Source organism: Melozone crissalis, unplaced genomic scaffold (genome assembly GCF_028551555.1).
Source record: "Melozone crissalis strain CALT ecotype California unplaced genomic scaffold, PUWL_Pcris_2 ptg000088l_1, whole genome shotgun sequence".
Taxonomy (NCBI): Eukaryota; Metazoa; Chordata; class Aves; order Passeriformes; family Passerellidae; genus Melozone; species Melozone crissalis.
In genome coordinates, this window is record NW_026535865.1 from 5524639 (window position 1) to 5541756 (window position 17118).

A 17118-nucleotide genomic window follows, 5' to 3' on the forward strand; every position below is an offset into this window, starting at 1 on the left:
ATAATTAAAAAAAAAAACCAAAAAAACAATCCCAAACATCAGGCCACCCATCCTGTCACAAGCTCTGGGACTCTTGTAAAATCCAGAGTCTGGAGCTGCTTTGAAGAGTTTTCAAGTTTGCCTGGAGCCCCGATACAGTAAACACACACATCCCCCACCCCAGAGAAATTCCCACCCCTCCAAAAAAACCGTAAAGCTACAGGAAAATGCACTCCTGACAGCACCGAGCCAGCATTGCTTTGGTGGTTTTCCATAAATATGGGAGGGTGGATGGATGGACACAGTGCAGAACGCTGGCCAGGAACCAGCACCCAGGAGCTGAGAGCACCTCGGACTGGGGACGAGGCAGCTCCTGGGAATGAGCACCTTTATCCCGGGAATGAGCATCTTGATCATGGGAATGAGCACCTTTTAGCCCAGGAATGAGCATCTTTATCCTGGGAATGAGCACATTTTATCCCGGGAATGAGCACCTTTTATCCTGGGAATCAGCACCTTTATCCCGGGAATGAGCACCTTTTATCCTGGGAATCAGCACCTTTTATCGTGGGAATGAGCCTCTTTTATCCCGGGAAGGAGCCTCTTTTATCCTGGGAATCAGCACCTTTATCACGGGAATGAGCACCTTAATTACAGGAATCAGCACCTTCTATCTTGGGAATCAGCACCTTTATCCCGGGAATGAGCATCTTAATCACGGAAATCAGCACCTTTATCCCGGGAATGAGCAGATCCCCGGCTGGGAGCGTCCTGGATAAGGGGGAGAGGTGGGAGCAGAGGGAGGGCAGTCCCTGCTCAGGAGCTTGGACTCTTTGGCTTTTGGGAGCTTTGCGAGCTGTGGCTTGGGCTTGGTCCCCAGAGCAGAGCATCCCCAGAGGTGCCGATTCCATAGGGACATTCCCCATGGCTGATTCCACAGGGACATTCCCCACGGCTGTTCCTGTGGTGGCTGATCCTGGCAGGACATCCTCCATGGCTGTCCCAGCAGGTGCTGATCCCACAGGGACATTCCCCATGGCTGTCCTGGTGGTGGCTGGTCCTACAAGGACAGTTCCTGTGGTGGCTGATCCCACAGGGATGTTTCCCGTGGCTGATCCTAGTAGGACATCCCCATGGCTGTCCTGGTGGTGGCTGATCCTACAAGGACAGTTCCTGCGGTGGCAGATCTTAGCAGGACATCCTCCATGGCTGTCCCATCAGGTGCTATCCCACAGGGACGTTTCCCATGGCTGTCCTGGTGGTGGCTGGTCCTACAAGGACAGGTCCTGGTGGTGGCTGATCCTACAAGGACAGTTCCTGTGGTGGCTGATCCTAGTAGGACATCCCCATGCTGTCCCAGCGGTGGCGGCGGCGGCGGTGGCAGGAGAGGATCCCGTCGTTGTTGCCGGGGTGGGTGGCGAGGGGCAGGGCTGCGCTGTCGGGTGGGACTGGGGGGGTCTCTGGTGGCTTTAGTAGAGCTGGAGCTGCAGCTTCATCCTCAGTGCCTGGCCCAGCTCCCCCGCCAAGTAGTCGAGGTGGTTGTCGGCCTCGAGTTTGTGCAGTTCCCGGCGGCGGGGCAGGCCCACGCTGACGATCTCCAGCACGTAGATGCCCGGCAGGATTTTCTTGCGGCCCAGGTGCAGGAAGCTGAGCCCGTCCCTGTGGTGGATGCGGAACAGCCCCTCCTCGTTGCCCTGGGCGATGGCGTAGCGCACGCGGTTCTCCAGCGGCTCCAGGGCTGGAAGAAGCTCCAGGATGTGCTCCTTGTGCGCCAGCTCCGACAGGTTCAGCGCCATGGACAGCGGCGCCTCCACGTCCATGCTGGCCAGGTTCACCTCGTGGTCCTGCTGGGAACAGCAAAATTAACACACCAACAGCAGAGGTTTGTATCCAAAAAGGAGACAGAGGAGTCCTGACTCTATTTGAATAAAGGGAGAACCGTGCTGGCCAGGTTCACCGCGTGATCCTGCTGGGAACAGCAAAATTAACACACCAACAGCACAGGTTTGTGTCCAAAGAGGAGATACAGGAGTCCTTCTGATTTATTTGAATAAAGGGAGAACCATGCTGGCCAGTTCACGGTGTGATCCTGCCCAGGAACAGCAAATTAACAAGCAAAAAGGAGACAGAGGAGTCCTTCTGGATTTATTTGAATAAAGGGAGAACCGTGCTGGCCAGGTTCACGGTGTGTCAGGAAAATTAACCCACAAACAGCACAGGTTTGTGTCCAAAGAGGAGACAGAGGAGTCCTCCTGACTTTATTTGAATAAAGGGAGAATCATGCTGGCCAGGTTCACAGCATGATCCTGCCCAGGAACAGCAAAATTAACCAGCAAAAAGGAGACAGAGGAGTCCTTCTGGATTTATTTGAATAAAGGGAGAACCATGCTGGCCAGGTTCACGGTGTGTCAGGAAAATTAACCCACAAACAGCAGAGGTTTGTGCCCAAAGAGGAGACAGAGGAGTCCCTGGGGTAACAGGATCCACTCCAGGCCCTGTTCCTGAAGGGATCCAGCCCCTGCCTTGCTCCAGCCCCTCCAGATGCCCTGGGTTCCTCACCTGGTGCCTCTCCGTGCCGTTGACGCTGCGCCGCTGCCGGCCCCTCTTGGGGTACCCGTTGATCTTGCACTCGTAGCACGTCTCGGGGGACAGCAGGTTGTCCTCATCCTCCTCCTGGGGCGCAGGCAGGTAGGGACCCTTCCCAAACCCCAAGCCAGAAATGCAGTGGCTGGTGGCAGAAGAGCAGAGGGAATACCCGTGAATCCAACGGAAACGTCAGCACTCCCGGGTTCTCCGTGTGGGGGACACCCAGAGGGTCACACGTGGATGTGCCTTACCCCTGTCCTGCTCTGAAGTACCCCCCGGGGCAGCCGCACAGGTACCCCCCGTCCGTGTTGGAGCAGCCGTAGCTGCAGGGGCTGCCCCCGGCCGAGCACTCGTCCACGTCCTGGCAGCCCCCGAAGGCCTGGTCGAAGTCGAAGCCCGAGGGACAGACGCACTTGAAGCTGCCCAGGGTGTTGTAGCAGGAGGCAGAGCCGCAGGCAGAGGGGCTGGAGCACTCGTTCTCATCTGCAGGGAGACACGGAGGGGTGGAATGGGGGAGTCAGGGAGTCACAGAGCCGTGGGGTGTCACCCATGGGTGCAGGGTAACTCCCATGGGTACAGGGTGCAGCCCACAAGTAAACGGTAATTCCCATGGGTACAGGATACACCCCATGGGTACAGGATACACCCTACAGATAAGGCATAACTCCCATGGGTACAGGATACACCCCATGTGTAAAGAATGCACCCCACGGGTACAGAATACATCCCATGGGTACAGGATACACCCCACAGGTAAGGGATACATCCCATGAGTACAGGATACAGCCCATGGGTACAGGATACACCCCAAGGGTACAGAATGCACCCCACAGGTAAAGGGTAACTCCTATGGGTACAGGATACACCCCATGGGTACAGAATACATCCCATGGGTACAGGATACACCCCACAAGCGTGGAGTGCATCCTACAGGTACAGGATACACCCCACAGGTATGGGATCCCTCCCGCAGGAACATGATGCACCCCACAGGTATGGGACACCTTCCCCAGGTATGGGACACCTTCCCCCAGATACAGGATACACTCCTTAGGATGCATCCCACAGGTACAGAATGCACCCCACAGGTATGGGACACCTTCCCCAGGTATGGCACCCCTCCCCAGTGCCCCCACTCACCCACGCACTGGTTCCACTGGTAGTGCTGCACGTAGCCCTGGGGGCAGCCGCAGCGGTACCCGCCCAGCACGTTCTGGCAGCCGTGCTGGCACCGGTGGTTCCCGTCACACTCGTCCACATCTGCACCCAAGGGACACACAGGGACCTCACACACTGTCCCCTGAGCCTGGCACCCTCCAGGCTGCTCCTGTGCCCCATTGTGGCCATGCAGTGACACCCCCAGCTCCCACACAGCCCTGCTGGGACGGTCCCTGATCCCAGCTGAGCCCTGGGCTGTCCCCAGCTCTGCTCTGAGATCTCTCCTGCTGGAATGTGGTACCATTCCCTTCCCCAAGGATCCCCCAGTCCAACCCCCAGCCCTGCCCAGACCCCCAACAACCCCACGCCATCCCTGAGAGCATTGTCCAAACACTCCTGAAGTTCCCATCAGGACTGAGGCTCCTCAGGGAACCTCAGGGTTCCTCCCCATGGCAGCTCCCTGGAGGCCCAGCCCCACCTTCACAGTTGACCCCGGAGCTGTCCAGGGAAAATCCCTTCTGGCACTCGCAGTTGTAGCTGCCCGGGGTGTTCAGGCACTGCCCCTTGGCTCCACACAGCGAGGGCTGGGCTGTGCACTCGTTGTTGTCTGCAAAACACCACCAGCAGGGTTTTGTGGCCACGAAATCCACCTGGAAATCCACCCGGAATTCCACCTGGAAATCCACCCCTGACCACCTGGAAATCCACCTGGAAATCCATCCCAGGCCACCTGGAAATCCATCTCTGGCCACCTGGAAATCTATCCCTGCTGACCTGGAAATCCACCCGGAATTCCGCCTGGAAATCCACCCCTGACCACCTGGAAATCCACCCCTGGAAATCCATCCCTCACCATCTGAAAGTTCATCCCTGGTGACCTGAAAGTCCATCTCTGGCCACCTGGAAATCCACCTGGAAATCCCCCTGGAAACCCACCCCTGACCACCTGGACGTCCATCCCTGTCCCTGTGGCCACCTCAGATGGAGAGGCAGAGCAGCAGAGGGACAACGCAGCCACTGGCAGGGTGATGCAGAGGGACAGGGCTCAGTTTGGGGAGTTTGGGGGCTGGGAATTCTCTCACATCCTCTGCTGAGCCAGAGCAGCTCGGTGGGAACGGGAAGAGCAGGAATTAATTGGGCACTGAGGAATTGGGCACTCAGGAATTGAATTGGGCACTCACCAATGCAGGGCAGGAATTGATTGGGCACTCAGGAATTGGGCACTCAGGAATTGAACTGGGCACTCAGGAATTGAATTTTGCACTCACCAATGCAGGACGAGTGGTGCTGGGTGAAGCCAGGGGGGCACTTGCAGTTGAAGCTCCCGATGACGTTGACACAGAGGAACTGGCAGTTGTGCTGCTTGGTGGAGCACTCATCCAGGTCTGCAGGGACAAGGAGAAGGTCTCAGTTTGTCCCCCCTGAGGCTGTGACACCTCAGTGTCCCTCTGTGTGCACAGCAGCAGCCCCAGGAACAACTCCCCTGAAGTTCTGCCAGGGGAAGGACAAACCTGTCCCCACCTCATACCCGTTATTTTCCTTGTTTTTCCCACTTATTTCCGCCAATTTTGCCCATTATTTTCTCCCAATTTCCCCCATTATTTCTCTCATTTCCCCCCTATTTTCCCCCCATTATTTTCCACAAATTTTCCCAATTATTTCCCCCATTTTTCCCAATTATTTTTCCCAGTTAATTTCCCCCATTTTCCCAATTATTTCCCCCCATTTTTCCTAATTATTTCCCCCCATTTTCACAATTATTTCCCCCCATTTTTCCCCATTCATTTTCCATCATTTTCCCAGTTATTTCCCCCCATTTTTCCCAATTATTTCCCCCCATTTTTTCCCAATTATTTTCCCCCATTTTCCCCCACTATTTCTCCAAAATTTTCCTGATTAATTTCCCCCAATTTCCCCATTATTTTCCCACCCCACACAGACCCATCTGCAAGATGCAGGGGTGTTCCCCTGCCTCTCCTGCAGGTCACAGATCCCAGGCTCTCCCAGATCCCGAGGCCAGGCTCCTCACACTGCAGGGGTGGGCACAGCCCCAGCCTGGCTGGTGACAATGCCACGTGCAGGGGACATCCCTCTGAGCTCCCTGGAGCTCAGGATGTGCTGTGCAGTCTCCAGGACAGAACCAAGAGCATTTCTCCCCTGATGAGCCACACCTGGAGCGCGGAAGGGTCAAACCCTCATGCGTGGCACCTTTCCCCACATCTTCCTGCTGATGTTTTTCCACGTCTGGCTGCCCTGTCCCCTGTCCCCCAGCTCCCTGCTCCTGTACCTTTGCAGATCTTGCCATCCTCCTGCAGGACGTAGCCCCGGGGGCAGGAGCACTGGTAGCTGCCCTCGGTGTTCTTGCAGATGAAGTTGCAGGGCTTTGGGGACTGGTTACACTCGTCCAGATCTGCACCCCAGGGAAAAAACACATCAGGTTGTGCTGCTGGGCAGGGTCCCCTCCACCCCTTGGACCTCCCAGCCCACTCAGGGGCTCCTGAACAGAAGGTTTTGTGCTCAGGGCTGAGATATCCCCAAGGATTCTGGCATTCCTGGATAAACACCCCATTTTCACTCCCCAGGAAGCAGCTGAGGGCTTTGGGGGAGCAGCTCAGTTCGAGCCAGCACAACAAATCCGTGATAAAACCTGCAGGGAGAGCGCTGCGACTCCAGATGTTTATGCCAACATCTGGATCCCAGCAGGGCGCTCAGCCTGCCTGGAACCAGCTGTGCTGCCTGGGAGGGGCTGGCAGCTCCCAGATTTCAGCTCAGAACCCAGTCCTGGGCTCGGGGAAGACTGAACTCATTTTTCGGGAGTTAAAGGAGGACCGGAGGCGAGCAGGGCAGAGATCCGGACCCACAGATCTGGGGAGCCGAGGGCAGGGCGGGTCCCAGGTGGGGTTAAGGACCAGGGAGGGCAGCCCAGGTGTAGCAGACTCCATGGAGGATTGAGATTTAACAGCAGGAACTGCTGAGTAAGGATGAGACAGCAAAATAAGCTCCTGTCTTCTGTCTCACCCACAGCTTATCGCTGTAACCCCATAGGCCACCTTTTTCCCTAACCCTTACTATTGGACAAGTTTGGATCCCCCTATACCCTATGAAAAGGGGCTGTTTTAGCCCATCTGACAGAAGAGCTGTCACTGGACCCTTCACATATCCCTCAATAAACCACCACTGTGGAACACCAGGATTTCTCCTTCTCCTCTCTCCCCGTCTGCTTCTGCCCCAGCCAAAGAGCCAAAGGTGCCCTAGCAAGCAAAGAGCTGAAATCCTGAGAGAGCTGAGGATCACTAAAGAGCTGAAATCACTAAAGAGCTGAAATCACTGAGTTTGCTAAGGGCAGCCAGCTGACTGGCTACTCGGGCACTCTGTCTCCCAGAGGGACTGAGGTACCCGGAATGGCCTGCATCACTCTGAGATAAGCCCAATATTTGGGTTGTATCACCCGGGGTTGGTGGGGCTGTGCCAGGGCTGGTGGGGCCGTGCCCAGTGCCTGGCTCACCCTGGCAGGCAGTGCCCGTGATGTCCGGGGTGTAGCCCAGGCGGCAGTGGCAGCGGAAGGAGCCGATGCTGTTGATGCACTGCCCGTTCCTGCACAGGTTGGGCAGCACCTTGCACTCGTCGATGTCTGTGAAATAAAGGACAGGAGGAGCTGTCAGTGCCAGGGCAGCTCACTCCCCACAAAAAGCTTATCTGGTGTTTGTTATCAGATAATTCACACAGCACGAGTGTCTCGGGGTTATTTTGGCAGCTCCCAAGTGGCAATAAACATCCCCCTGCTGAAGTGGGAGCTGGGAAGATGAACTGGATTTGTGGCTGAGCTGTCACAAAGCAGAAATCTTCTGCACATTCCCTGGAGGTGTGTGGGGCTTGTCCCCCAGAGCGGGGATGGAGGCTGAGTGAAGGACTCTGTTAATTAATATACTATACTATACTATACTATACTATACTATGATAAATATACTATGGTATACTATACTATACTATAATATTATAAATATAATATACTATAATATAATAAATATAATATAACATAATATAACATAACATAACATAACATAACATAACATAATATAATATAATATAATATAATATAATATAATATATATTGTATATTACTAAATCTATATTATAGTAATGTTATTAATATTAATACATTAATATAAATATTAATATATTAATATATGTTACAATATATAATATGATATATGAGACATTATTATATTATATATTATTAAATTAATATAAATATTAATATATTAATATATTAATATATTAATATATTAATATAATATAATTAATATTGTATATTGTTATTAAAGTTATATTATATTATATTATATTATATTATATTATATTAATCATATCATATCATATCCTTCTAACAACATGGAGTCAGATTCATCATTTCCTCCTCCATCCTGGAGACCCAGCAAACACCCCAGTGCCCCACTGACCTCTGCCATCTGTGGAGTAGCCAGGGCCGTGGGGACACATCTTCTTGTAGTGGGCAGTGCCAGGCAGGGGGCAGAGCTCGCACTGGGGGCCCCAGCTGCGCCCGCTGTTGCAGCAGCACTCGGACTTGGTGACCAGGTTGCGGTTGGTGGAGGACATCTGGCACATGGTCTGCAGCACCTCCGTGAAGCAGAAGCCCTGCCGGGTGTCTGGGCACAGAAAGGGGGACACAAATCCAGGCTCTGGGGCAGTGCCAGCACCAGGGGGAACCCAGGTAGTGACGGGGAGCCTGGGGGGGTTTGGATAAAGGGGATGCTCCAACAGCTTTCCTGCTCTGGAGCAAAGAATCCCAGAGGGGTTTGGGTTGGAGAGACCTTAAACCCACCCAGCGCCACCCTTGCCATGGGCGGGGACGCCTCCCACTGTCCCAGGGTGTCCCAAACCCCGTCCAACCTGGCCTTGAACAGTTCCAGGGGCACCACAGCTGTGCCAGGCCCTCCTCACCCTCCAGGGAACAACTCCTGCCCAGTGTCCCACCTGCCAGCAGGGAGCCATCCCCTGTATCCCTGTCCCCAGTCCCTTCCCGCTCTCTGAGCCCCCCCGAACACCCAAAAATCTGCCTGTGCTGCCGGGGGCGCTGCAGCAGCCCAGCAGGGCATTACCGATGCACTCGGTGCCCGAGGCGCTGACTTCAAAGCCCTCGTTGCAGTCGCAGCGGTAACTGCCGGCCGTGTTCACGCAGCGCCCGTTGGGGCAGATCCCCGGCTTGCTGCGGCACTCGTTCTCATCTGCAGGGAGGAGCACACACTCAGAGCCATGCTGAGGCCAGGCACAGACCTGCCCGGCTCCCCACTGCCCGTGGAGAAACCTCACTGAGCCCCTGAGGGTCCCGTCCGTGTCTTTGGGCAGCTGGGAGGAACCTCCGCCTGGGGTTCCTCCATGGGGAGAACATCCACCCATCCCAGAGCTCTCCCAGGGCAGGGTGGCCAGAACTCAGCTTCCCTGGCTTGGCCATGCTCCAGCTGCTGCTGGGATTGGGTTGGGTTGGGTTGGATTGGATTGGGTTGAGTTGGGTTGGATTGGAGTAGATTGGGTTGGACTGGATTGGGTTGGGTTGGACTGGACTGTGTTGGAGCTGTCTCTGTCCCATGCAGCTCCGGGCTGTTCATTCCTCCCCATCCCAAAAGCAGCTTGGAACACTCAGAAATACTCAAAGGCAAGGACACATCGCCCAGGGCTGTGTCACCCTAGGGGTGACACACGGCTCCAGGGATAGACAAAGGTTTTGTGTGTCCTATTGGGACACTCGGGAAGTTGTGACATGTGGGAAAGCCCAGGGAGGAGCACGAGGATGTAAAGCAAAGAAGGATGTAAAGCAAAGAAGGATGTATAACAGAGAAGGATGTAAGCCACGGGTCTGTGGATGATCCCTCAGAGAGGAACATTGCTGTCTGTGCCCCAGGAGGGCCCCAGGAATGCCCCTGGTACCTGTGCAGCCCTCGCCGTCGGGCCTGCGCTGCATGCCAGGAGGGCAGATGCACATGAAGGTGCCAATGAGGTTCTTGCAGAGCATCCCCCGGGACTCACAGTCGTGCAGCCCCTCTGCACACTCGTCCAGATCTGCAAGGAGACCCATCAGAGCCCCTGCCAGCCCTGCCAGCCCAGCTCTGCCACCCCTGCCCTGCCCCATCCATCCCTGCAGCCTCAGCCAGGCTGGGTGGCACACAGGTTAAAAATTGTCATGGACTGAGCTGGGACTTTGAAACTCATCCAGTGCCATGGCAGGAACACCTTCCACTGTCCCAGGGCGTTCCAAGCCTTGGACACTTCCAAAAATCCAGGGCCAGCCTCAGCTTCTCTGGGAAACCTGCCCACCCTCCCAGGGAAGAATTCCTTCCTGCTAGGACACCGAGGTGGGTGATGGTGAGAAAAGCCAGCTCAGAATTCCCACCTGGCCAGGTGCAGGGGCTGGGGGCAGTTGGGGCCGTGCCCTGGGGGCTGCACAGGAGGTTTTACCTCTGCACATCCTCCTGTCCTCCCGCAGGGCGTAGCCAGAGGGGCAGGTGCACTCGTAGGAGCCGAAGGTGTTGATGCAGCGGAAGGCGCAGAGCAGGGGGTTCAGGGAGCACTCGTTGATGTCTGCAGGGAGCAGAGGACAGCACTCACCTGGGTGCCCTCAGGAGCTCCCCAGGGCACATCCACCTTCCTGGGCATCCATCCCACGCCAGAGCTTTGCTCCACCAAAGCCTCCTGCTGCGCTCTGCCCTTGCAGAGGGACAGACCCCTGGTGTCCCAGCAGCTTTGGTGGGAATGGGCTGCTGGTCCTTGGGGAGGCAGCTCCTGTGCTCATCCAGGGCTCCAGGCCTCCTCCTGGGCTCCAGAGGGAGCTGAAGGAACCAGTGTGGAGAGGAGCCTCACCCAGCTTTCCACACCATCCATGGGGGGCTGGCCCAGGCAGGGACCAGGGGGTCCCACAGAGCACAGTGGGGTGAGAACGAAGGCGCTGGCCCAGGCAGGGGCCAGGGGGTCCCACTGAGCCCAGCAGGGTGGGAATGAAGGGGCTGTCCCCCAGGTCATTACCTTCACAGGTCATCATGGGCCCCGGCTCAAAGCCCTCGTCGCAGGCACACTCGAAGCCTCCCACCACGTTGGTGCAGGTGCCATTCCCGCAGGGATTGCCAATGGAGCACTCGTCCGTGTCTGGGGAGCACAGAACGTGAGGAGGAGGAGGAGGAGGATGGGGAAGGGCTGGGATTTTGCAGGCAGAGCACTCCAAGTGTCCCAGCAGAGCCGGGATGGAAGGGAAGGGGTGAGGGAACAGCGATTCCCTCTCTCCACGTGCACATACGGATCCATCCCCTCTGGAGTGATGGGGATGGAGCAGGAGGGAGCAGGAGGGAGCAGGGCACCCCCACAGACCCCCCCAGAGCCTCACCCACACAGTTGACCCCGGTGTAGTCCAGGTTGTAGCCGAAGGGGCACTCGCAGCGGAAGGAGCCGTCGGTGTTGATGCAGGCGCCGTTGATGCACACCCCCAGGTTCTCCGAGCACTCGTTCACATCTGGAAATGGAAAATTGCAGCTTCACACGGCCACAAACAGCCCTGTCCCCTCAGCACTGCCAGGGCATGCTCAGGGCATCCCAGGAGTCTCAGGTGTTCCCTCTCCAGAGCTGAGGGGTGAAGCCCTGGTGAGCAATTTGGGGGATTTGGGGTGCCCAGTCCTGTGTGTCCCCCCAGGATCCCACCCTGCTCTCCAGCAGCCCAGGACTCATCAATTCCAGGCAACAACCCCCAGCACAAACTTCTGCTCGTCCCTCCACACAGCCTCACCTTCCCGGGTGTCGCCTGGGCCTGGGATGGCCCCGTGGCCATAGGGACACAGCTCCTGGAAGGCAACTGGGAGAGAAAGGAAAAGTGAGAATGAAATGAGAAAGAAATGTGGGATGTGCTGATGGGATTCTGCTCCCAGCAGCTGAAACGGGCTTTGAAGGCTTCTGGAAGTAGCGTGGGGACACACCCACTGTTCCTATGGGGACACACCCATTCCTCTCCATGGGGACACACCCATCTCTCCAAGGGGACACACCCATCATTGCTCCCAAGGGACACATCCATTCCTCCCATGGGGACACACCCATCTCTCCATGGGGACACACCCACCACTGCTCCCATAGGGACACACCCATCTCTCCATGGGGACACACCCACCACTGCTCCCATGGGGACACACCCATCTCTCCATGGGGACACACCCACCACTGCTCCCATGGGGACACACCAATCTCTCCATGGGGACACACCCATCTCTCCATGGGGACACACCCACCACTGCTCCCATGGGGACACACCCATCTCTCCATGGGGACACACCCATTTCTCTCCCATGAGGACACACCCATTTCTCCATGGGGACACCCCTGTCCCTGTCCCCTCCCTACCGTTGCCCTCCTGTGGGCACAGCTCGCAGGGGTCTCCCCAGCCCTCCCCGGGCATTTTGCTGCAGCAGCACCGAGCCTTGGTGGTGTTGAAGGCCTTGGGCACCGAGCACTTCCCGTTGTCGAAGCGAGTGAAGCAGAAGCTCTGGCGGGTGTCTGGGGGAGGATGGGGACGTGCCACGGTCAGGGAGATCCCGGGAATTCTGCAGGAATCCCAGGAATCGGGCACTGACCGAAGCAGCGGCGGCCGTTGTCGGACAGCACGAAGCCGGGCGGACACACGCACTGGAAGCTGCCGGGGGTGTTGGTGCACGTCCCAAAGAGGCAGATGTTGGGCTCCTCCTCACACTCGTTGATGTCTGGGGGCAGCAGGGACACAGCCAGGGGTCATCGGAGGAGGTGAGGGGGGTGAGCACCACCCCTGCCCCACCCCACAGCCCTCCTGCAGGGAGAATGGGCGCAGCAATGCCCCGAAGCCTCCTGTGCCACCAGGGCTGGGCTTGCCTGGCTCCCCGCAGGGATTTGGGGGTGCTGACCCCCCTGGGGTGCCCTGACCCCCTCAGGAAGGGCAGATGGGGTGTGCAGGGGCTGTGATGGGGGCACAGGGCTGGCCTTACCAATGCAGTTGTCGTTCTGCACCTCGTAGCCAGGGGGGCAGATGCAGCGGAAGGAGCCCTCCAGGTTCTGGCAGGTGCCAGGGGAGCAGGTCCCGGGCAGGCTCACGCACTCGTTGATGTCTGGAGAGGGGAAAACAGCCAGGGGTGGGGTCTGGGCTCTGCTCTGAGCACCTCAGGGTGCACCAGGCCCCGCCTTGCCCCAAAGGTGACACGGAATGGGGGAGATATTTCCAGGATGGTTCTCAGGGCATCCCTGGTAGGACTCTGGGGCATGGACAGGATGTTCCTCCCACTGCCTGCACACAGAGGGACAGGCCTGGAGGGAGATGGAGGCAGCGAGGGGCCAGCCCAGCTCTCCATGGGCATCTCAACGAGCAGGCTTTGCTTCCAGGGGACTTTGTGGGTGCTTCTGGAGAATGGAACTGCTGGGAGCAGCTCGGGGACCACACGGACAGCACCAGGCAGGCCAGAGGACACTGACCATGGAGTGGACACTCACCCACACAGTTCTTGCCGTCGGGAGTGCGGTCGTAGCCCTCCTGGCACAGGCACTGGAAGGAGCCCACGCTGTTGATGCACTGCCCGTTCCTGCACACCTGCCCCACCAGCGACGAGCACTCGTCCACGTCTGCAGAGCCACAGCAACAGCGCCAGGTGTCACCCGTGGGTGACAGCCAGCAGGGCCGGCCCCAGGGGTGCCCCCAGGGCGGGGGGCTCACCCATGCAGTCGTTGTTGTGGGTGAGCTCGAAGCCAGGGAAGCACAGGCAGTTGTAGGAGCCCACGGTGTTCTTGCAGGTCCCGTTGCCGCAGGGCTGGCGGTCACACTCGTCGATGTCTGCGGGGACAGGGACACACCTGAGAGGGCAGGGGGCTCCAGGGCACAGGGACAGCCTGGGGACAGGCTGCAGGGCACAGGGACAGCTTGGGAACAGGCTACAGGGCTGCAGGGCACAGGAACAGCCTGGGGACAGGGTGCAGGACACAGGGACAGGCTGGGGACAGCCTGGGGACAGGGTGCAGGACACAGGGACAGGCTGGGGACAGGCTGGGGACAGGCTGCAAGGCACAGGGACAGGCTGGCAGGACACTCAGCTTGGCAGAACCCTGGAGTGTCAGGGACTTGTGTCCCCCTGGGGTGGCACTGACCAATGGAGTGACACTGACCCAGGATAGGTGACACTGACCAGGTGGGTGACACTGACCCAGGATAGGTGACACTGACCAGGGGATGTGACACTCACTCAGGGCGGGTGACACTGACCCAGAGTGTGACACTAATCTGGGGTGGGTGACACTGACCCGGGGGTGTGACACTGACTGGGGGATGCGACACTGACCCAGGGAATGTGACACTAATCTGGGATGGGTGACACTGACCAGGGGATGTGACACTGACCCATGCACATGGTCTGCTCCCCGGTGGCCTTGAAGCCGTTGTGGCAGATGCAGACGTAGCTGCCCTCGGTGTCCACGCAGTCCCCGTGGCTGCACACGTTGGGGATCTCCTGGCACTCGTTGCGACCTGGAACGGGGCCCAGGGGGTGCAGGTGAGGGGCAGAGAGGGGACAGGTGGGGAGAGCAGAGCCCCACCCATGGTTCTGGACAGGTGACTTGACAGACAATGAGATTTATGTGCTGTCATCCCAAAAAAGGGGGGTGTGATCAGGTGTGTGCTCAGGGTGTGATCATGTGTGTCCAGGTGTGATCAGGTGTGTCCCAGGTGTGTTTCCCAAGTGTCTCCAGGTATGACCAGGTGTGTTCCAGTGTGTTTCTCAGGTGTGAGTGGCTCAGGTATGACCAGGTGTGCCCAAGTGTGTCCCAGCTGTGATCAGGTATGACCAAGTGTAGACCATGTGTGTCCCGGCTATGTTTTTCAGATGTAAGTGGCTCACGTATGACAAGGTGTGTCCCAGGTGTGTCCAGGTACGCCCAGGTGTGTTTCCCAGGTGTGCCCCAGGTGTGTCTCAGGTGTGTTTTTCAGATGTGAGTGGCTCACTTATGACCAGGTGTGTCCCAGGTGTGTTTCCCAGATGTGGCCAGGTGTTTCCCACGTGTGCCCCAGGTGTTTCCCAGGTGTGTATCCCAGATGTGTATCCCAGGTGCGTATCCCAGGTGTGTCCCAGTTGTGTGTCCCAAGTGGTGTCCCAGGTGTGTGTCCCAGGTGTGTGTCCCAGGTGAGCTCAGGTGTGTCTCAGATGTTTCCCAGGTATGCCCAGGTGTTTCGCCCAGGTGTGCCCCAGGTGTGCCCCAGGTGTGCCCCAGGTACGCCCAGGTGTTTCGCCCAGGTGTGCCCCAGGTGTGCCCTTACCCACGCAGGCTCCCCCCGGGGACAGCCGGTACCCGGTGGCGCACTCGCAGCGGAAGCTGCCGGGGATGTTGACGCACTCGGCGTGCCGCTGGCACAGCGTCTCCCCGCTGCTGCACTCGTCGATGTCTGCGGGGACAGAGGGCACGGGGACACCGGGATCAATCCAGGGGGGGATCCCAGGAATGGCTGAGCGGGGCTGGGATCGCTGATCCCAGTGGGAACAGCTCGGGAAGGAGCACGGGGATCGGGGCGTGCAACTCCCAGTGCTGGGCAGGACACCCCAAAAATCTCCCCGTGGAGCTGCCATAGCCCCGTGGCCGTGTCCCAAGCCAAGAGGAGCTGGAATTCCCTGGAATTCCCGAGGTACCTTCGCAGATGAGCAGGATGTTGTTGTAGCTGAAGCCGATGGGGCACTCGCAGCGGAAGCTCCCGATCTGGTTGATGCACACGCCGTTGGTGCAGATGGCCGGGATCTCGCTGCACTCATCGATATCTGCACCAGTGCAACATCAGCATCCCACCCCGGCATCCCAGGAATGCTCCACAGCATCAGCATCCCACCCTGGCATCCCAGGAATGCCCCTCAACATCAGCATCTCCCCCTCTGCATCCCAGGAATGCTCCACAGCATCAGCATCCCAACCCTGAATCCCAGGAATCCTCCACAGCATCAACATCTCCCCTTCTGTATCCCAGGAATGCTCCTCAACATCAGCATTTCCCCTTCTGTGTCCCAGGAATGCTCCACAGCATCAGCATCCCACCCCTGCATCCCAGGAATCCCAGGAATGCTCCACAGCATCAGCATTTTGGGAAGGCTCCACCCAGGACACGGCCCCTGCTTGCCCTGAGTGTGTCCCTGCAGTAACAGTTCAGCTCTGGGGCTGGAAATGGGGAGCCCAGGGGGGTCCCTGGAATATTGGGATGGCTCTGGGGTCCCACCACCAACTCCCTCTGTTGCACTTCCTTCCCAGGAAAGAAGATTAACTCATCTCCACCTCTTCAGTCCCTGGCACTGCCAAGCCTCTTCTCCTTGCCCCAACCTTTCATTCCCCAAGTAAGAAGCTCCCATGGGATGACAGGGGCAGCCCTGGCCCCGTGGGATGCAGGATTCACTCACCAATGGGCTTCCCAGTGTGGATGTCAATGATGAATCCAGGGGCTTGGTTCCCACACAGGATCTGGTACTCGGCTGGAAAGGGAACACCGAGCTCATGGCAGTGCCCAGCGAGGGCCAGGAGTGCTGGAATTGGGCTCTGAGAGGCACCAGGGGCTCCCCACTGTGCTGGGAGTCACCCCCAGAGCGCTCTCCTTCCTCCCCATTCACTTGTCGGCGCCCATGCCCCAGATTTCATGGGAAAATGGGAAAATTGATGGGACAGGGATCACATGGGAAGGCCTATGGTGAGCAGGGGTGGGACAGGGACACTGTGAGGGCACTTAGGGGTGGCACAGGGACCCTGTGGGGACACTTACGGCTGGCAGGGGTGGGACAGGGCTCGCAGGGTTTGTTCCAGGCCTTGCCAATGTTGTAGGAGCAGCAGCACATCTTCTTGGTCATGTTGAAGGACAGCTCGTTCTCGCAGGTGTCGTTGTAGTTGCGGTAGCAAACGCTCTTCCTCATGTCTGCAAGAGCAGTGCCAGGCTCGGGACAGGCCTGGGAATGGCACTGCCAGCCCTGGGAGTGGCACTGCCAGCCCCAGGAATGGCAGGAAAGATCTCCAAATGGAGCCCAAGCCACCACCCAGAGCAGAGCACCGAGTGCCACATCCATCTCTGAATCCCAGCCCCTGTTTCCAGCACTTCTGCCCCATCCCCTTGGCACAGCCCCCTCTGGGATGGCAGTGCCAGCCCCCTCCCCAGAGATCTGGACCACTCCCCATGGATTTGAGCCCTCCCCAGGAATGCAGAGCACCCAGAGCCATACCCATGCAGTTGTTTCCCCCGTTGACCTGCATGTACTCAGGTGGGCACACGCAGGTGTAGTTGCCCAGGGTGTTGTAGCAGGTGCCAGGGCCACAGATCCCAATGTGGGCAGAGCACTCATCAATATCTGTGGGAGGAAGGACTCAGAG

At 57.7% G+C, this 17118-nt stretch overlaps 1 protein-coding gene across 1 annotated transcript in view; it reads right to left on the minus strand.

The window, feature by feature from the left end:
- Positions 1 to 1448: 1448 nt before the first annotated feature.
- The window catches only part of FBN3 (fibrillin 3), a 68865-nt gene continuing 53195 nt past the window's right edge, over positions 1449 to 17118 (minus strand). The window contains exons 39-64 of the mRNA XM_054290977.1: positions 16971 to 17096; positions 16520 to 16669; positions 16164 to 16235; positions 15411 to 15536; positions 15044 to 15169; positions 14132 to 14257; positions 13454 to 13570; positions 13234 to 13362; positions 12735 to 12854; positions 12351 to 12476; positions 12121 to 12273; positions 11513 to 11578; positions 11117 to 11242; positions 10762 to 10881; positions 10198 to 10320; positions 9670 to 9801; positions 8844 to 8969; positions 8184 to 8390; positions 7229 to 7354; positions 6011 to 6133; positions 4992 to 5108; positions 4202 to 4330; positions 3706 to 3825; positions 2817 to 3048; positions 2539 to 2707; positions 1449 to 1823 (exon numbers count right to left, since the gene is read on the minus strand). Coding sequence (XP_054146952.1) covers positions 1449 to 1823; positions 2539 to 2707; positions 2817 to 3048; positions 3706 to 3825; positions 4202 to 4330; positions 4992 to 5108; positions 6011 to 6133; positions 7229 to 7354; positions 8184 to 8390; positions 8844 to 8969; positions 9670 to 9801; positions 10198 to 10320; positions 10762 to 10881; positions 11117 to 11242; positions 11513 to 11578; positions 12121 to 12273; positions 12351 to 12476; positions 12735 to 12854; positions 13234 to 13362; positions 13454 to 13570; positions 14132 to 14257; positions 15044 to 15169; positions 15411 to 15536; positions 16164 to 16235; positions 16520 to 16669; positions 16971 to 17096 — 3662 coding nt within the window. The remainder of the gene's footprint in view (positions 1824 to 2538; positions 2708 to 2816; positions 3049 to 3705; positions 3826 to 4201; positions 4331 to 4991; positions 5109 to 6010; positions 6134 to 7228; positions 7355 to 8183; positions 8391 to 8843; positions 8970 to 9669; positions 9802 to 10197; positions 10321 to 10761; positions 10882 to 11116; positions 11243 to 11512; positions 11579 to 12120; positions 12274 to 12350; positions 12477 to 12734; positions 12855 to 13233; positions 13363 to 13453; positions 13571 to 14131; positions 14258 to 15043; positions 15170 to 15410; positions 15537 to 16163; positions 16236 to 16519; positions 16670 to 16970; positions 17097 to 17118) is intronic.